Source organism: Gobius niger (genome assembly GCF_951799975.1).
Source record: "Gobius niger genome assembly, chromosome: 20".
NCBI lineage: Eukaryota > Metazoa > Chordata > Actinopteri > Gobiiformes > Gobiidae > Gobius > Gobius niger.
This window is the reverse complement of record NC_136871.1, coordinates 27,820,163-27,841,637: the sequence shown is the minus strand read 5'-3', so window position 1 is coordinate 27,841,637 and position 21,475 is coordinate 27,820,163. Positions and strand designations below refer to the sequence as shown.

At 43.3% G+C, this 21,475-nt stretch overlaps 1 protein-coding gene across 1 annotated transcript in view; it reads right to left on the bottom strand.

The window, feature by feature from the left end:
• grm2a (glutamate receptor, metabotropic 2a) overlaps positions 1–21,475 on the bottom strand; it is a 56,066-nt gene that overhangs the window by 1,810 nt on the left and 32,781 nt on the right. The window contains exons 3-4 of the mRNA XM_079578867.1: positions 10,614–11,451; positions 5,413–6,476 (exon numbers count right to left, since the gene is read on the bottom strand). Of these exons, the coding sequence (XP_079434993.1) occupies positions 5,413–6,476; positions 10,614–11,451 (1,902 nt within the window). The remainder of the gene's footprint in view (positions 1–5,412; positions 6,477–10,613; positions 11,452–21,475) is intronic.

The following is a 21,475-nucleotide window of genomic DNA, read 5'->3' as shown; positions in this document are numbered from 1 at the left end:
TGTTATTCTAAACTTTGCTTTTCGTGATGGGATCTGTGGCTCTGCAAAGGTGGTGCCCTGGTCACCTGGTAGAGCTGTATCCCCACCTCCTCCTCTTTGTGTTGGTGCGTGCGCTGTGGGCGTGTCTTGTTGTGGCAGCACAGGTGTTGGGAATCAGCTCAGGGAACACACTCTACTTAAAGGGACTATACAGAGTTTAAAAATGTTAAAATTAAGTATTTTCCTCCCCCTACATGTTCCAACAATGTCCTAAGGTGTAGAATGAGCTCAGACCTGTTCACCACAACTGCCTCTAAAATCCTGCACTGTCACTCAAAAAGGTGTTAATTCGGGTCCGAAGTGCCGTCATGCACGAGCTTCATATAGAAGCTGTAGTTACACGTATGACCTGAGGTGGCAGTAGTGAGTATAAAGTGGCTAACTTGCATCTAGCCCCTTTAAGCAGCAGGCACACACCACTCTGTCTCTCTGTCTCTGGTCAAACTTGTCCAGGTAACTCACAGCAGCCCTCTACCTTTCTAAATGGCATACTTTAATCACTTAACTTGACTAATACTTACCTTTTGAACACGAGTGTTGTACATGTGACTAACTAAATATAAACTAAGTGGTCCAAGCCAAATCCAAGGTCTGACAAACGGCAGCCAGTCGGACCAACAGAACCGACCCACTCCTCCAATGACTTTCTCCTTCCTGACCATTACGCACACCGCACTTTTGGACAAATCCCCCATTTTATCCTACCTTTTTAACCTTTTAAACAATACCTGGCTCTGCAAATTTTGAGACAGAACTCTGGGCGCTACATTAACATAAGAAGTTGTGCTTCTGTCAAAGAAAATGCAAATCTGCCTAAATGTGCATAAAACACTTCCACATAAGTAACGAGTGTTGGAAAAATCAAATGTCGCAACTGAAACTCGCCTAAAAAGTTTGTCCACTCGCTTGAGGTGATTTGTGCATTTTGGAAAATAGAAACAGATTTACAGAGCTGTCATTTAGAACCACAGCTCTTTACAGACATCTGAATGTTAAATATGAGGCCGTCTGAAGCACTTATTACCACATGTACAGAACGCCTCAGATTGTTTTCGGTTGCTTAAGACGAAATGGTCAGTGCATGCTCTTTACTGCGCACGAAATCTTAGAAACATGTTGCACCTTCAACACAATTTGATTCATAATTCACAATGACAACATTCTTCATTTCTGAAACTGTCTCCATCAAAATGTCCAGTTGTATCGATGCAGTGAGCTCTGTTTGACTGATCTTTTAATAAAACAGGAAACACCAGGTGTTTATGCAAAGCGGCCAATTCCCAGTGGTCGAGGTCCCAAACGGGCTGATGATCATTACACAGACAGATGGACAATTAGCTCTTTACACACAATGACTATTTGTGATGTAGGGTTACAAACTGACCCTAGATAGATTTGTGTCATTGCTTACATTGACTTTTCATAATGATGCACATACAAGGATATTTGTAATAGACTGCAGGTTGTAACAAAGAGAAACACAACCTATGCCAAAAAATGTCAGACTTGATTTGTAATCCTTGCCTGGTTTACATTATATACTATGACCGCAGAAGGGCTACATTTACTAAGTATGGAAATGTAAAAATAGTGTAGAAACACCCGTTTCTTCAGGCTTGACCTGTTAAGTGCTTTTAATTATTTATCCAAATGTGTCTTAAGAGGAGCAGGGGACGAGAAACAGCCTTTGCATTTCCACTGTGCCGATCCAAAACCGCTGGTAGAGCATAACAACTATTATGTATGTGGGTCTCTGCAGACAGTAATTCTGCTTCATAGGGGAAAATAGCTGCAAGTGTCAAATCTCACTGGAAGATCTTCTTTTATTAGACTTTGTGCTGCACATGATCTTGGAGGTGGCAAATGCCAAAGGTGCAGAAGGTTGACTGAAATGTCTTTGCTCACAGCAGTAATGTGTACATTGCAGAGACACATCACAAAACAGGCAACAGTTGTATCGAAACACAAACGCCAAACTGAGCGTTTGTTTTGCGAATAATGTTAGTGATATCAGTGAATTTGTTCACTGATCAAACAAAGTAAAGGTAGACTTAACATTACCGCGAAATCACCGAGTGTCCAATGATTTTTGCCGAACCCCGGGCAAATACAGAAGAGATGCATTCTGGGTCACTTCAGCTCAGTCGGGTTCAGTGACTCCTGAAAATAAATCTCTCAGGAGGAGGAGAGGCAAGTGGAGGGGGAGGCGCGAGCCTGACACATAAGATGATGAGAAATCCTAGCATGGTGTGAATAAGACACACTTGTTATTCTAATGTGTCTAATGAAGCCGTATTTGTTCCAGTCACCTGTCTTTAACCAGCCTTTGCCTCTCAGTTATCTTGGATAAAAAATACTCCTTCATTCAGCTGTACCTCATTAAGGTATACTTCATTGTCCCGGTAAGAACATTCGTCCTCTGCATTTGACTCATCCTTCAAGGCCGCTGTGGAAACTGTAGCACCTTTTGATGGATGGAAAACACCTTTGTTGGGGGGGCGCAGGCCACTCTCTCTCCTTAAGGCTCAGTGTTGGAGAGTGAGTTTAATAAGTTGTGTTTGCGGCTGATATGAGTTGACCTGCAGCAGAAGAGCCTCCTCTCTCTCTAGACCCTGAGAGCACTCTTTTAATAATTTACACCACCATCAAATGTCTTATTCAAGGTAGAGTGGAATGGATTTAGTTCCCTTAAACATTTCATGACACATAATTCCAGCTGCACATCTGCCCGTGTATGGCATTGGACCAGGCATTACAACTAAAATGATTGTAGTAATTGTCCATTTGTAGAAGTGTGATTTTATAATAGGTTTTGTATTTTTTGGATCCCACTATTTGGGTCCTCTTTATCTGAGAGGACAGCCCAGGGTGAAAGGGACGAAGAGTGAGGAGAAACATGGGAGAGACATTCAGCAAAGACGGGACTCAAAAACACAGTGACAGAATGGTGCTCTGCTATCAAAGTCCACATCTTGTCTGCCATTGTTTTGAGGAACTTATTCCTTTCAAATGTGAGTCCAGCTGTTTTTCTTTTTTTTCTTAATCTATGAAATCTGAACTTTCATTTTTCAAAGACAACATCACATAGAAATAAATCAGGTGAATCCGAATAGCTTCGGGGGCACTTAACAGCCTTTGTTTATCACATTAACAGACTGAAGATTCTGTGTTCTCCTTTAGGAATGAATGTGTTGTTTACAGTCTGTTTGGAGACTCTTAGGAATCATGGACTAAGCACAAAACAAAAAAGTATTAGCAAAGCTTCTACTTCCAACTGTCAGTCCCACTGATTAGCAACACCCCCCTCTGTTTTCCGTTATTTCTTATAATTATACAAAAAGATCGTCTTCATCTTAAAGCCATCTTTGATTACAGTGAGGTCATAGTTTTGGCCGAGGAAAACAGATGGTTTGAAAAAGGAGGACATTTTGTGAATGACGGTCCTACAGCAGAGTCAAGGCCACACACTATCAGCTACTGAGTCTGAGATATAGGTCATTACAATAGACAGTGAATGACCAGGACAGAGTTTTTGATGATGATTATGAAGATCAGAGATATGGAACCCCTCTCTACTTTGTTGTACATGCCCACCCTGCTACTAACATCTTTATTTGTTCACAAAGTGTCTTGTCATTACAGGTGAAATGTCTCAACTCTTAAACAGCCCAGTACAGATGGCGGATCAAGTAGTTATACAAAATAAAAGATATATTTCCACTGATGTATTTCATTGAGTTGTGTGTGAAATGTGCAGTATATATAAACTTGCCTATTTCCCCCAGGTCAAGTACAAAGATTGAACTGGTTTATTCCGATGGTGACATGTATACCACTTTGAAAGCTCCAGACGTGACTGGTCGAGGACCGTTTGCCCACAGAGCAGTAAACATACTCCGCATTAGTGGAGAACTGCAGCCGAGTGGCACTGGTTCAATTATTTATTGGGACAAAACAGAGCTGTGTCTGTGACGAATTTCTCACTTTGTCGGACACAGACCACAGCTGGGACCGTGCCTCCCTCCCACAGCTCCTCTCTCTCAGCACCGGGCCGCCTTCAGGGACCCCTCTCTCCACGCCACTGTGCTGCCTTCAGGGACACTCTGGAACGTTAGGTTCATGTTTTAACACAGGCGACAGTGTCAGGGGAGTCCATTTTCTATTTTCGGCTCTCTAACCGCACTCGGGTCAGTCCCAGGGGCAACAGCACCCCCCAGACCTCAGACATCTTTTCTTTGAACTTTCATCAGATTGCTGTTTGCTCATTTTTGCCCAAGAGCGAGATGACTTTCCATCCAATATCTACAGGACTATTTTCATGTTATTGCATTTCTGACTGTTTTCAGATCATCCATTTAAGTACCACATTTTAAGTCTATCAGGTTTGTCACATGAAGCAGCAGTGTTTCTTTGGAGCATATAGAAGTAAAGTCTGTATTACATCTTTGCCCTGCGCTTCTGTATGTCTCACTGTTATCTGGTCAGTTGTTGCCCACAGGTGTGCCGCTGTTGAATGCCACCTGTCCACTCGCTGCTAACTCTGCTCCATTCACACATTCATTCATAATTTATCCTCATGAATAATTCAGCCCTAAAGGTAAATAGCGCCAGTCTAGGTCATTAACTCAGGCAGAACACGCAGAGAGAGAGACGGAGAGCGGACGACCACTGCAGGCTGCACTCAGGCCTCACGGAGAGAGAATGCTTGCTGACATTCGCCGGACATTTCGTGCAATTTCATTTCAACTCCAGAGGTCATTATCTCAGGGATGAAACTAACCTAAAAGCGGTCATTATTCAACACAGAGAGACCAAAGGCTAAACAGGACCCAAGCTAAAGTCAACGGGACAGTCAGGGCTGCTTTATGGAGCGGGTTAAGAGGAACACACAGGTTTGCTGCTGAGAGCTTCTCTATGACCATGATTCATCTTCAAATTGACACAGGCCTGGACCATGAGGTAGGGCAAGGGGAACACACTTTCAGCACAAAGTTTAGCGGCTAGGTAGCGGCTAGTTTAGCAACATTAGCCTGTATCTTGTAAAGACTGCAGACTCCACGCTGCAGCGCAAACAACATTTAGTTCTGGTTAAATCCAGAACAGACTATCAGACTGTCTATTTCTGGTATAGGGACCACATTCATGAGTATGCGTACAAGCAGGTTGTATTGACCCGATACTCGATGCTGGTATCGATATCGGTGCATACCCTAGTGCTTACTGTCAAAAAAGTACATTTGTATGTATCACTGTGGCGAATACCATTTGCTATTAAAATGCATGTTAATTTGACCACATATGTTGTTTAGAAGCTAAATATGGTGAAAAATGTATGTAAGCTAACTTTGTTTAAAGTTTCAAGTGGCCACTCACCCTGTAGTCGCTGGCAGTGACGTAGAAGATGGGCTGGAAGGCGAGCCAGATGATGCAAGTGGTGTACATGGTAAACCCGATAAACTTTGCCTCGTTGAAATTCTCCGGACACTTCCTGGTTTTGAACGCGTAGAAGGTGCACAGGATGATCAGGATGCAGTTGTACGTCAGCGATATGAGCATGCTAGTGTCTCTGCTGTTGCACTTCAGAGTCACAATGTCCCTCCTGTCCGGGCTGACTTCCTTCCTCACCCCTGGCGTCTCCACGAGCATCCAAACCACCACCACGACTAGCTGGCAGGATATTAGCACTCCGCATATAGCCACCTGCGACGCCGGGCTGATGAACCTTGGTCTTTGCGCTCCGTCTTTCACTCCGCTAAATATCCTGGCAATACGATTGGTCTTGGTCAGCAGTGCCGAGTAGCACACCGCGAACGACGTGCCCAAGCATAGCCGTCTTAGCGTGCAGACTGCAGTGGAGGGCTTCGCGATGTAAATGAATGTCATGAAGTAGCACATTAGCACTCCCAGCAAGAGGATGTAGCAGAGCTCGCGCCCGCTAGCTTTGACGACTGGTGTTTCGTTGTGCTTGAGGAAAATTCCGATGACAAATAAGGTGCACATCATTCCAAGACAGGAGATGGTGACCGGCCCGATTGCCCAGGCGTCCTCCCAGCGGATATACTCCTCCGGCAAGTCGTAGCAACCCGTTAAGTTCGCAAGAGGCCACTGTCCGAAGCTGCAATCTGCACAAGTGAATTCATCTTGAAGGTACTGGTAGGGCTGACAAGGTATGCAAATCCAACAGCACACGTCTCCTGGTTGCATGTTCTTCACTTCGTTCTTCTTACAGGGGTCGCTACACTGGGATGTTGGGACAACTTCAGAGGGCCACGGGATCAGGCTGGTGTTGAGGGTGAGACCCTGTGCCCAGTAGCCCACTTTCTGGTAAACGTAGCGCCCGTCCTCTTTGTGGTAGTGGAAGATGTTGTAGCGCCCAATACTGTCTCCGAAGGTGTCGAATCGTACCACGTTCAGTTGGTCTATAGGGCGAAATGGAGCTGTGGGTGGAGAAAGAAGAACATAAGCATTACTCTCTTAAATGGCTCAATTAGCACAACTAAGTTTGGTTTTACAATGTCCTTTGTAAACAATGTCTTGGCCAAACCCCAAAGTGTTATAATGCATTGGTTTTATATAGCGCTTTTCTGGACACTCAAAGACGCTTTTACATTGCATTAATCATTCACTCCATACCCGGTGGTGGTAAGCTACTATTGTAGCCACAGCTGCCCTGGGGTAGACTGACGGAAGCGAGGCTGCCAGTCTGCGCCATCGGCCCCTCCGACCACCATCACTCACTCACTACATTCGCTAGGCTTCCTGGTGTTACCAAACGGTCTCCCATCCGAGCACTGAGCAGGCCCTTCCCTGCTTAGCTTCCAAGGTCTGACGGGATTGAGCCAGGGCAGCTGTGGCTACAGTAGCTTACCACCACCAAATATGGAGTGAATGAATAATGCCGACAGTGTAGTGATTTGAGAAACTTGGTAATACAGGCTTCTAGGCGCAATACAAGTGTATGGTTGTGTTGTTATTATTATCAATCATTATTATTATCAATTATTATTATTATTTTACAGACGTTTCACAAAGAATCAGCACTTTTGTTTATGACTGCACAAAGCAAGGAGAAGCTCCACTGCAGGGCCTCGAGCAGCTAGGTTGTGTGACACTTAAAATATATATTCTAAGTGTCACACAATTTTTGCTAAAACAAAAACACAATTATATATAAGAGTTTGACAAACATTTTACCCAGTTTTTATTAGTTTGACCATTTTTTTGGACAAACAATCTGAAAACTGTTGTCATGTCAATCATTTTATGTCAATGGGAAATGAGTCAAATTGCTACATTACATCTATCTGTCTCACTTCCTTTCATTAGCTTAAAAATTCTATTAAAAATATATTTTCTGCGCAACATTTCTCATTCAAATTAAATAAAATGTTGATTGTTTCTTAGAACAGCTGTCATCCATTTACATTATGTCATTTTTACAAAAGCATTAAAACCATATGCACTTTAAAGGTAATTGCCATATGCTCTGGTGCCCATGTACTTGCATTACATACATCTTTGCTAACCCTGTCATTAAAGCGTTCCTGGCCTGACAGGAAAGTACTACTTTCAAAGCAGGAGCTAAAAACAGTCCCTCGAAAAGCAGTCCTGTCCGAAGGCACATCAGGAAGGGGGAAAAAGGTTCATGCAGTGCAAAAACGCCTTTTGGGAGAGCGAAAAGCACCCAGAAACCCTCGAGCTCGGTTCAAAGACAAGAGGATTGCCTTTTGGGCATGTTTCAGGTTCAAGGTGGAACCAGAAAACCTAAATGACACATGCAAACATCACAACATAATATATATAAAAGACTATATGCACCAGTGCATGGTATAATATTACAAACAACACTTTGGAAAGCACATTTTGCAACATTACGAAATCACTTTATGTCTACACAGAACACAAAGAAAACATTAAACATCTGTTTGGTTTCTCCTGTGTCTACCGTCAGAACTGCTGTTGGCACAGAAGCACAAAGACTCAAAGGATTGAAAACCAAGGCTTTATACGATGATATTGAAATAAGAATGTGTTTTCCAGCTGCATGTTTTATCAACGTTATTGAAAGGTTCTCTTTAATGTATTATATAATCAATCAGTGACAGTAGCATTAAACTGTCTTACTGTATGACGTCTCTACAGATTAATATACAGCCCATAGGATCTGACTTAAGTCTTGAAATCCGATTACACGGCTCAAGATCACAAAAACCTGCTCTTCTTTTTGTGCCAATGAGGGGTCACAAATCTTACGAGTGATATAAATATGTCTCTACGACATGTTAATACATAATCATATTAGTGGTTCTCAGTTGGTATATTGAAAGGATCCGCCATTATCTAAGTGACCTATTAAACAAGCTGAAATCTTTCATTTTCATGGACTCGGGTAATGTCTTTGTTTCAGTCGATTGGCAGAATGTTCTCTGGAAAAGTGTTGCAACCCACTGAAAATGACCTATTTTAAGATCCTAATCCTCTAAATGAAAATCACTGCTCTAACTAATACAAGACTTTCATTTCATAACTGTTGTGTAAATCACCACTTTATCAAGTTTTATTCATAGCGAAACGACATGCAGACAAGATTAAATTAATTAGATTGCGTCCTTTGTGGTTTGCTAATTCCATTCATATTTTATTATTATTTATCTACAGCATTTGGATTCAGCTTCAACTAATCATTCACCCTCAGACCAACTACGGTGGAATGTCATTTTTCCACAAAGTCTCTCTATATGAATCAGATGTTCCGGGTGGGTGAGATGAAGCATTTGTCAGTTCAGCGGCGGTAGCTCCTCTCTGTGCTCACACTTGAAGGAGCTGCATTGGGCGTTGAAGCGTGAGGAGGGTGTGGAAACGTTTCATCTTCTGCAAATTTAATCATTACAGCCCTTATCTGCAGCCTGTGTGTTAGTGTTAGCTGCTGGGGAGTCTGAACATCTGACATGAATTGGGTTAATGGGATAATGAGAGTAATTACATAGATTTATAGATTTAGCGTTAGATATCGCACCAAAGATTTTCAAACAGTAAACATCTGGACTGGGTTGTTTAAAATTCCCCTCTCATCCAAGAAGCTTCTTCATTTCAGATCATCTCTATGTGTTTGTGTTCTCCTACAGAGGAACCGAATTCCAGCGCATTAAACTAGGTATTGTCCTGAAGGCGGAGAACTTATCTTTCCAAATTTGCTTTAGTCACATGGTACTGGGATAATGCACCACAGCTGTCAGTCATTTCTTGTGTTGCCATGTTGTTAACATGTCACATCACTCACGTCTGTTAAACCTGAGTGGAACAAACGGTATGTGTAATTGTTTTGATTCCATTTAATGCCTTCTATTTTTGGTAAATGTCAGTTTTTGCATGTCTTCTGTTCAAACATTCTCCTCATATTGTTCTAGCTTGTCTTTGATAATAATAATAATAACTATGATGATGAATTTGTTTTATATCGCTTTTCCCGATGCTTAAAGTCGACGAAAGCGAGGCTGCCGATCTGCACCATCAGCCTCTCCGACCAGCCCTCAGCTGCTCACATTACATTCACTCAGGCCTCCTGGTGTTCCCCAGCGGTCAACCAGGCCCTACCCTGCTTGGGCTTAGCAAAGGCGGTTTATGCCTCATATACCTTTTAAGGAACAGGCCACCGTTTTGTCATACTGAGATATGTTCTTACCTGAGCTTTGACAAGTTAATGTGTACTTGTCTGGTCTTTGTGCGTGCGCTCAGTCACGCAAAACGACCAAAGATGTTGTTGGCATTTGGCCTCTCCCAATGTATAGCTCCAAACGGGGTTGGAAGCTACCACAGGCACGCACAAAGACCAGACATACATATCAACTCGTCTAAGCTCAGGTAAGAACATATCTCTGTATGGAAAAACGGTGGCCTGTTCCTTTAAACAATTATCTGTTGTCTAAGAAAATGCGTTTTCCTGAAGTAAAGGATTTTATGTGTCAGTGTTCCTCGATGAATGGCCGCCAGCTGCAGTTTTGTCAGCTTTTAAAGGGGGGGTATTATGCAAAATCAACGTTTTCAAGCTTTACATCATGTTATTCTGTCATTCCCTCATTAAAAACATGGCTGAAGTGTTGCCTTGGCACATTCACGTATTTCTGAGTAATCTGTAAAAACTCTGATGGCGGCCATTTTAGGGATAGCTTTGCCTGAGTCCTCCTAGGAACGCCCCCACCTCCTGGAGACGCCTCCGAGCTTTCGTCACCAGCCGAGTAACCAACCACTGCTCCTCAGCAGAACCCCCTCCCCACTGATGCCACAGACAGCGTGTGGAGGGGGCGTGTCTAAAGGCTCAGAGGTTCTTAAAGAGACAGAGGCCTATTTCAAGACATTCACTACAGCCATTTTGAGAGAGACATTTTATACAAGGCAGTTATTCTAATTTACTGCATTTACAGACCAACAGAAGGTTTGTCATCATTGTAGTGAAATGCATAGTACTCCCTCTTTAAATTTGACGTTTTCATTGTCCTATCCATTGTTCCTTCTTGTGTGCCTTCTATGTAAAGTGGCAAACTGCTGTCATTGGAAACAAAGTCAGCAGCACTCACCATCGAACTTGACTTTGAGGATGTAGTCGCGGTAGAACTTTCTGCCGTTTCCCGGTTTGAGCGCCTCACACACTTTGGTTGAGTTGGGACACAGGGCCTGCCTCATGTGGTGCAACGCGTTTGCTATGGCGTAGACGGCGTTCACCACAAACATTATCTTCGACTCGGGTTGGAAGGGGACGTCTTTAAGAGAGTGCTTCCCGCATCCCAAATCGTGAAGACTGCACTGGAACTGGTTCTCCCAAAACTCCCTGAACCACGGATTCCTGGTGTTGTTGTACGGATGCAGGCTGGTGAAATAGTTGTTGAACTCTGGGATTTCGTAGGAGGCCAGCTCTATTGTGAACGCGCCATCCGCTACGGCTTCACTGCCTCTCACCACGCTCTCTTGCGCCCCCCAGCCATCGCTAGCCACCCAGGTAAAAGAGACATTCATCCGGTTTGCAGCGACGAGCAGTTCCCGGGCGTCCTCGCTTCGTGTGAAAAGGATGACCACTTTAGCGTTTGACTTTTGCTGCAAGGAACGGATTACATTTTCATAACTCCATCTACTCATTGAGCGGCTAACTTTGGCAGAGGTCGCGATGCAGATTTGTCGCGCCCGAGCCTCTTGTTGGAAAGCGTCAATGCCCGTTTCACCGTAGTCTCCTTCAGAGGCCACAGTGGAGACGTAGGTCCAGTTGAAGTAGCGTAGGATTTCGGCTATAGCCTTTGCCTGGTAGAAGTCAGGCGGGACAGTGCGGGCGAAGTAGTCATAGCGGGTTTTGTCGCTGAGTTTGGCGCTGGTCGAGGCGTAGCTGATTTGAGGGATTTGGAAGAGACGTAGAAGATTGGCCACCTGGGAAAAGACAGAAGAAAATACATTTATTTCTCAAACTTCAAGTAAGAGTACTTAAAGTGGACATGCATAATTGTCATTATTTGGGGTACTTCAGCATTTGAAGTACTGTCTATAAGAAGACAGTGTTACTGAGACACAGGGATGGTCCGGATTTTGCCCAAAGCTCCCTCTATAGGCAGCAGTAAAAACTACAAAATGTCAAACAACTCCATGATGTCATGAACGCACAGCGAAGAACGACACAGAACCCTGGAATACAGATCACAGCGCTTCAGCAGTAGAAGAAGAAATGACCAAAGTGAACACAATTACTCAAAACTGTGCAACTGAAGTGAAATACTCCAGATCTGTTGTCAGACAGTGGAATTATAACATGCTCCAAAAAGTACATTTTTCATGTCACGTTAAAGAGACTTTATACGAGCGATCGCGATGTCGTCACGTCTGGTGGAGCCTGTGGCAGGCAATTTAATGTTTGAAATAAATAAAAGAATAGTGCTGTGATAGACAACAGGGCATTGCTCATATGAGAGTTAGAGGCCTGGATGCATCAGCTGTTTCCTATCATTCACCAAAGCATCCATAAGTAAATGTAGATAAGTGTGTTATGAAGTTCAGGAGCAGGTCCACACCTCTCGTACGGCCTTTCCGGTCTCCTTCCTATAAATACCTCCCAGTCCCTCTCTTCACTCTCTCCTCAACGTTCCCGTTCACGTGCCCCTCTGTCCCACCCTTATTTTACTACTTTTCATTCCTTCCTCCTTCCTTATCTTTTAGGGAATGAAAGCCCAGGAGCTTGTCGTTGTCTCCTACGAAGCCCCAACACGACAGCGTAACATTATTCGCCTCCATCATCTCGCTTGTTCAATAAAGTTGTTTTACTTCTAAATGAGGTTGTGTTCTTTGTGAGTGAAGTAAACCATAACAGCGATCGATCGCTTGCTGGTGTTTTCATACTTGGCATTTAGTCTGGGCATTTCTTATAATAAAGAATAATCTATGTGTCTAGAAAATACTTCTGAGTGTAGAGTGCACCGGAGTCTATGTTTGTAATGAGGGACAATGTTATAGAATGTTTAAAAAACTCAGTCATATGGGAATAATAGGGTATAGATCTTTGGTTTCCTGAATATATGGTCAAACTTATTACTGTCAAGAAGTAAAAGATAGAAGAATCTGACAACCTCTTTTTACAGAACATATGGCCTAATATAGTGTTTTGTCAGATAGACGACTGAAAAATCCATCCATCCAATTTCTTCCGCTCTATCCGGGGCCGGGTCGCGGGGGCAGCAGTCTCAGCAGAGATGCCCGGACTTCCCGATCCACACACACCTCCTCCAGCTGTTCTGGGGGATGCCTACCACGAGGCCTCCTCCCACTAGGACATGCCTGGAACACCTCCCGAGAGAGGCGACCAGGAGGCATCCGAAACAGATCCCCCAGCAAGCTCAGCTGGCTGCTTTTGACGTGAAGGAGCAGCGACTCTACTCCGAGCTCCTCCCGGGTAACTCGAAAGGGTGCGCCCAGCCACCCTGCGAAGGAAACTCATTTCGGCCGCTTCTATCCGTGATCTTGTCCTTTCGGTCATTACCCAAATCTCATGACCATAGGTGAGAGTGGGAACGTAGATCAATCGGTAAATCGAGAGCTTTGCCCCGACTCAGCTCCCTCTTTTTCTGACTGAATAATGTGCAAATTAATTTAAATGGATTTAAAAACCAATGAGAAAAAACAAACTTGTACCACTTGTATTTGAATATTGTAACTTCAATATATCCCTGTTCAAGTAAAGGTGCATTAAAACTAAAGGCAACTTTTGTTTAAAATACATGATTAATTTGTTTAAAATACATGATTACATGATTCCCTCAAGAGGGAAAATAAATGAGTAAATGTAAATGAGATGTTAAATTATGATTCCTCGACAGCGGTGGTTAGTGGCATTCATTGAGTGACTTTTATTGGAGTCCTGCTGATCGCTCCGCACCTCCGCTCTCCTGCCGAGTGTGGAGAGCTTTTCTGTCAGGACAAAAATACTGTTGCTCCACTTCCACACATTTTACGAATGAAAGTGACAGATCTATTTCTTACTATACTTGTGAAATAGTGGTCTTGATCCCAGTGGGGCCTTCGAGATAAAGCGAGGTTCATGTTTTAAAATACATTCTTCATACTGTCTTGATACTATTTTACCCCATTGTTCAATGCAATTGCATCACACAATTCTATCAAATACACAGTCCAGCAGAAAACACCATTTGTGACACTAAATTAATGTTTTGCACCCGCACTTGATTACGCGGCTGCAGTGGCAAGTTTCTTATTGGCCAAAACAACCTATTTCAAACCCGTTATTTTATTCAGGAAGGCCATATATTTCATGAAATCACATTCATCCCTCTCCCTGTTACCACCGCCAGTGTCAGCTCAAACAGAAACACCTATTTTTTTTAGCCACATGTAAAACAAAACAAAAAACACAGTCAATTTTTAGATGAATAATGAGAGTGGATGCCGAGTATAGTGCCGCTCGTCTCGCTTCAATAGAGGATCTCTGTTGTGGTCCTCAGCACATGGGAATATTCAATGACCAAATGACAGTGATTTCCAGGCTGCATGATTTATTGAAACTAATGAGGGAGTTTGCTGCAGGAAGAGAAGACGCGGTGGATGTTTTTTATCGTATTTTCCTACGGACTGATAATAGCGTCTGTGCTCAGCTAATTTAACAGTTGGACACGTATTTCTGACTCACGGGAGCGATGGGGACAGACAGGGAATGAGGGAACACATGAGCAGACTTTAAGAAGGCTTGGTTCAACGGTTATTCATTCAGGACAGTTTAGATCAGCTGTCCAAAAAATATACAGTGGAAAAGTATGTTTCTGATAATCAAGACCATTTTTTTAATCACACAAAGACATTCCTAGTCAATCCCAAAATCGTCTGATTACCACCAAGTTTGTGCAATCAAGACAGTGTTAGATCTGTCAGCTACAACCAATGGCCCCTGGCTGCCCTGCTTTTTGACCACAAACGTGGTGGCTGCCATTGCTCCGCCGTTGCTGCAGTACCTCCATATCGCCGCTAGGCCCCCATTGAAAAGCATTGGAGTTTAGACACATTAAAAACTACTTTAAAGCCTGGTTTCAATGTTTTCAAACCTAGACTAGGCTAGATATTCCTCCTGAGATAACGCTGGGTTAATCACAATATATGAAACCAGGCTGGTTTTCGTAATATGAATTTTTGAAATCTCGTACTTAATGAGGCTCGGACTGTTAGCATTGGAGCAGCGCGAGCTACACGTCACGCAAGGGCCGAGTCTACGGTGAAAATCCCGCCCGTATGTCCTTTTTAGGAACTTGCTTCGTCAGAGCTGGGGAGGGGGAGCCTGTAAATCCGCCATGAATTGCCCCATGGCCGTGGTCATTCTGGTAAACGGGGAGGAGTGAGCATAAGACGTCCATTATTTTTTACAGTCTATGGCTACAACATGTCATAAGAAAACCTACAATGCCACAAAATGACTTCGAGAATGCGATGGCGACTCTTCCAGGTTCACCAAAGAACCTCAATGTCTAAAGAACTGCACAGTGTTCACGATGACTCAACTTTCAGATAAAGATTGAGCAAATGGCATCCACGGAGAGTTCCGAGGTGCAAACCACCACTGACAAATAAAAAATGCAAAAGTCTCACATTTGCCCCAAAAACATCCGGATGATGACTTTTGGAGAAATGTTCTGTGGACTGACGAGACAAAAGTTACATCTGACGTAATCATAACAAGAACACCATGCCAAAAGTCAAACATGGTGGTCCTGCTTTCCTGCTTTATGACCCTGGCAACTTGAAGGAATGATGAATCCTGCTGGCAACTAGGAAATCCTGGAAGAGAACATCCGGCCATCAGTTCAACCGCGCTTGGGTCATGCTGCAGGTCCAATTGTGGATCTACAGAAAGCATTTGTCTGTGTCCCTCGTGGTGCCCTGTGGGGGGTGCTCCGGGATTATGAGGTGCCCTGTATGACCACAGCAGGAGCTTGGTTCATTGCCAGCAGTAAGTCAGACCTGTTCTCAGTGTATGTTGGTCTCCACCAGGGCTGCCCTTTGTCACCGGTTCAGGGAGCTGAGTCGGGGGCAAAGCTCTTGATTTACCGATCGATCTACGTTCCTACCCTTCCAACCCTTTCCTTTCACGGGGGGGTGGGCACACCCTTTCGAGATCGGGTGAGAAGCTCAGTTACCCGGGAGGAGCTCGGAGTAGAGTCACTGCTCCTTCACGTCGAAAGGAGCCAGCTGTCCTATTGGGACGAGGACACACTGGAGGGTCTATGCCTCTGAGCTGGCCTGGTGTCACCTCGGGGTCCCCCCAGGTAAAGTGGAAGAGAATGGATGGATATTTTAGCTTTTTCTATTTTTTTTGCATGCCCTTATAGTTTTATAGTTGTGTAGTTACCAATTCTCTATCTAAGAAAATTCCTAGTTTGTGAACCTGTTCACAATGGCAATAAAAGCTATTCTGATTCTGACTCAGCGAAGAAGAATGGGCTGAAGTTCCTCCTCAGGGAAGTGAGAAACTCATCACCAGTCAAATGCCTGACTTCAGTTATTGCTGTAAAGGGTTCCCCATCCAGTTATTAAGCTCAGGGGGTATTCATTTTTTCCACACAGGTAGGTTTGGATTTTTCTTTCCCTTAATAAATGTGAACACTTTTTGGTAACTGCATTTTGTTTTTACTTGGAATGGCAATGGAAAAATAAACTAATGTATGAAATCAGGAAGTGGCATATACTTTGTCATGGTTGTCAAGCTTACAAAGATATGAAAGGTTTCTCAAAGAAATGGCTTGACTGCAACAGGGAGCAGTAGTTGAGGGTTTGGAGGCCCGTTTGCTCTGGAGAAACAAAAGGAAGAAACTACAACACATTTAGGCATATGTAAAGCAATGGTAAATACTGTATGATTTTAAACATTTTCAAAGCTTTCATATCGATTTGTTAATCATTTGTAAGCATGTAATAGAGACTGTGGGCCAGATCTTGTGACTGGCGCAGTCCGTGCGCAACTCTAAACGCAACATGATACACGCGCGATCTTGCATGTGGTCCAGGTTTTGCGCTAAAGGCGGCGCCACTAGGGAGAGGGCGTTATTTAAGAAAAAGAGGCCGACTGAGGCGTGGTTCATTACAAGCAGCACTTGGAGCCGCTCTTCTGTGGAAACGTTCACATTATGTTCCTCTTTACATCGCGCTGCCTTGTTTTCTTCCTTAGAAACGACGTCAAATTGAAAACAAAAGGGAAATTGACTTGAAAAGTCTGTTTGAGTGTCGGTTACACACGGGCTTACTTTGATACAGTAGATCAGCGCGCACACTCCTAATACTAAAACAACAACAGTTTCCATAAATAAGCCACACATGCCTCAAGTGCCACAACACCAAGTCTAATCTACGTTTTAAGGTGACATTTCCATCGTGTGCCAGTGTTTACCTCCTGATGATGCTCCTTGTGTAGCCACAGCTGTCCAAAAGAAAGAAGAGCATTTTACAGGGAGCATAGCAACTTTTTTTTTCCAATTCAGCCGCTCCAAGAATCCTGCAGCTGTAGCGCAAATGTTCCAATGCGCAACAGTTTTCTTGCAACTACTGCGTAACTCTGCAACTCCTCCGCAGCCGATATGACAGTTTCTGATCAATTAAATCCTGTACATTTCGTAACTTTGCGCATTCGAACGGTGTCCAGTGCGAGGCTGCTGCCTTAAGGTCCCGCCCGCTCATCCTGGATCTGCAGCATCGGAGGGACACTTTTATTTCTTTACTCTTTATTAAACATTGCGTTGCATCATGCATGTTACGCATGTACAAGAGAACCCCCCCTCGCAACCCACCGCCTTCCTCAGGTCTGGGAAAGCATGGGGAGGGGGCGGCACCACAACATCCCCCCCTCCTGTCCTGCCCACTTTTTGTGCCAGGTCTGACACTGAAGATTGCAAGGAGCTCCCCCGTCTGCGTACTCGTCTTCTCCACAGCCTGCGCCGTTTACACTATGAACCACAAGATCTGGCCCTGTGTGTGTTGCCGTAGTAACACAGTGTCTGGTTTCTCCATACTGATATATGTTCTTACCTGAGCTTAGACGAGTTGATGCGTACCTGTCTGGTCTTTGTGCGTGCGCTCAGTCATGCAAAAAGACCAAAGATGTTGTTAGCATTTAGCCCCTCCTCCTCTACTCTATGGGGCCAAACGGGCGAAGCGACCAAGCTCTTCCACGTTTCCCCTAATTAAATACGGCAAAATAACACTTTAGAAGTGCTCCTAAGGTGTTATTACACCTTACAATGTAGTAACCCTTTCATCCGCTTACAAAATCAGCATGTTTAATTATGTGTAACTAGACTTGGGTCGTGTAACTACTGAGGTAACCGTATTGAAATAGTGAAAACGTGGAAGAGCTTGGTTGCTTGGTAACTTCACGCCTGTTTGGCTCGTCTAAGCTCAGGTATTTATCACACTGGTCAATCTGTAAAGTCGTACTATCTCTGACTGTAACAGCCTTGACTGTGGTGCTCAGGCGCCACTCTCAGCCACTGAATATTTGCTTGTGTATCAGTATGACGCTCTGAGAGGGTATTTAATAATAATAATAATTATAATAATAATAATGCATTGGTCTTATATAGCGCTTTTCCAGACGCTCAAAGTCGCATTTACAATTTGCTGCATTAAGAATTCACTCCATACTCTGTGATTTATGCCTTTTCTGTGGAAGCATAGGCAGAGGACTATGAGGACTATGTCTCCGGGTCCTGCACCGCTGGTAAATAAACTTTTCCTGTATAAGACATCCAGTGCCGCACATAGGTACAAATGTTCACAGATAACATGGCACTACATTTGGCTGGTACAATGTATCAAGGGTAGTGTAAACTAAAGCGTGATTGACAGCAGCAGAGGAGGACAACTAAGTACATAAGAAATGCAAAAAATATTGTCGCCTGGTGTTTTTATTTAGTTCTAAATGTGCATGAGGAACCCAATCACTTGTACGAGTTGAATGGGGTTTGGGTTATACTCCTTAAAGGGACATCACTACTTTAAAACGGTTAACAAATGATGAGAAAAGGTTTATAACTTCAGTTTTACTTAATAGTGTGAAGTTATTCTTTGGTGTTTCCTCCTCCTTTTCCTGGCATTAGCTGGTTGTTCCTATCACAATGTGGGGAACCATTTCTAGCAGCAACATTGGCACATAGGTGGTTTACACAATCACAGTGGCTGTACAGGGTGAACACTTTCTGACAGCCCTTCTGGATTTTAATAATTCACTACACAGACAATCCGCAAATTAACAGAAAGCGGCATGTCTTCAGGCAGAAGGAGCCCACAGTACAACAGGGACTACAACCCAGAAAGATTGCTGACTTTTCTGTGCAGTTAAATTGCCAGTGTATTCCTCATGGTCAACACTTATAGGCTGCAAGACGTCCGGGATTTTGCACATACGGCACAGCCAATTCACATCCTCGAATAAGCAGCATAAAAATAGTTTTCAATATTACATGAAGCCAAGTCAGATCTGCTGGCGATTCTCTCTCGCAGGAAGGAAACCCATGGCGGAAACAACACACAGACGCTTATTAAATTAGAGGCTTTCGTTTCGCGCTGACTCGATGCTGACGCCGACCAACAGTGGTTTCTCAGTAAGTTATATAGTGCTTGGACACGTTTTTATCCACGGCCTGGAACATGGGCAACATGGGCACTCGGGTTGGAATCGGAAGCACTGGGGGGGCTCCTATAGGGCTCAGTGGGGATTTGAATCTAGGCCATAGACTGTGATCGTGAAGAGATTTTCAGATCAAATAAAAGGCAGTGAGTGCATGTACAGGTGCACATGTGTTTTATAGGATGAGGGATGGAAATAGCGTAGAAGACCCTGGGGATGTTCATTTAGCTCTGTGTTTAGGAAGTAAACGTGTGCGGTGTTGGATTGGGAGGTGTAAGTGTAGCAAAAAGCTTGTGTGTATATGCGCTGGCTGTTAAAAATGTATTATAGGTCTGATGTGTAATAGTCTTCTGTGAGTACAGTGGCCCAGAGGGACAAATCACACCTATCTGCAACAAATCAAGCAGAAGTCAAAGCTGTAAAGTAAATCAACTGAACTTGCAGTTCAAATTTATCTATAGATACAAATGGCATCTCGTCATAGAAGGGGGCGTGGCTTCGCCACGATAAGATAAGATAAGATAATGATTTATTGATACAACGGAGAAATTCACTTGTTACAATCGGCATTCAATAAGTTTAAAAAGTTAAATAGTAGAAAAACGAGGGATCTTATGTACAATAAGTAAAGCAAAAATCTATTGTAGCTGTTTTTAGTAGTTGGGTACACGGAGCTACCATAGGTATGACTCAGATGTCAATGTTTTGTACAGCACTGTGTCCTTTAGAAACAAACATGGCTTTGACCAATAACTTGTTTTACAGAAAACTAAACTGTGCCCGCAGTGGTCCGTGATGTGGCAAAGGGCATCCGCGATGTGCTGAGAGTTGCCTAAAGAGCTTCACGTTGCAATAATGTGTGTTTCTAAGTTCAACAGAGCGACCTCTCAGTTCACTGTTGTCTCATCTTCTTCCCGTCAAATGAATGAGATTCTGGTTCTGTGCACATTACAACTCGGGGTAATGCTCACCCTAAACGCCTTTAAAACATGACCCAGTGCGCTCCACATTCATCTTCTGCATTTCAGCACAAAAGCAAGTGATATGGTGACGGTTTCTCACAAAAGGGGGTTGAAAATGAAAACATCTAGATTATCCTTTTAGTCCATATTTATCAAAAGCAAGCAGGGCATGAAATGATGAGTGTCTTGAATGCACTGCTTTATATTTCTATTATATCTCCTTACTTTCGTATGTATTGTACTATTATGTTGATACTTGTAAATGTGTATAAAAAGTTCTATCCGGCTTATTTTTCAGTCCACTTTTATGATCATTATTAGTGGTATTGCTGTTAAAAATGCAGTACACCTTGTGGAATGTCTCACATTTCTGCCTGAATTGGTCACTAAATGTGGTCTGATCTTCATCAAAATCATAAGAATGATTAAACAGTGTCTGCTTAAACTAATACCACCCAAACATTTCCATTTTATCATATTTTTATTGGCCACAACATGTAAACATTCACAGGAGAGTGTGGAATAAGTGAGTACACCCCCTGAATCTGTCTTTGTAAAGAGGAACGGTCTAAGATTCATCCTGATGGTTGTGAGCGTCTGATCTGCATCTACAGAAAAGCAGTTATTGCTACAAAAGAAGGATCAGCTATTAAATACAGGGGTTACTCACATGTTGTTGGGAGTGTCTCTCTTTTTCTGCAAAATATAATTGAATTGCTTTTTCTATTGATGATATCACGTTGTCCAGACCCTGAGGCAACACACAGCCCCACACCCTGATGCTCCTGCTCCAAACGTCCCAGTGAGGAGAGGGGTCTGATGTTGGTGCTGTTCCATTTGTCCTCCACACATGACGTTGTGTGTTCTGCTCAAACTATGTGAGATATTCCAAATAGTGTACTTACTTTTTCTTCTCATTGTATGTTCCCACTGCATGTTCATTTAATTTTCAAAAAATCAAGTTATTTGTTTTTTCATCCAATTGTGCAAAAACAAGAAGGAATGACTGAGGGAAATCATGACAAAAACTGCTCCAATTTGCTTTTTTTTTTAAGTGTTATGAACCATTTATGTGTAAATCAGATGGAAGACCTCATTAATGTGGCATTTTTTAAACTTCTTTATTATACGGCTCTTCACAACGTAATTAGAAGCTTCATTGATTTGAATGGGATTTCCCAACGTTCTACCGGTCATTATTTTCTGATAAAGGACCTCTGAAAAAAATAATGACGCTGCCAATGGCAACGGAGTTGGTGCTTTCACATCACTCCGCGCGTACGTAGTAGCGACACTATCTGTCCCGTCACTGCGAGAGAAGTTG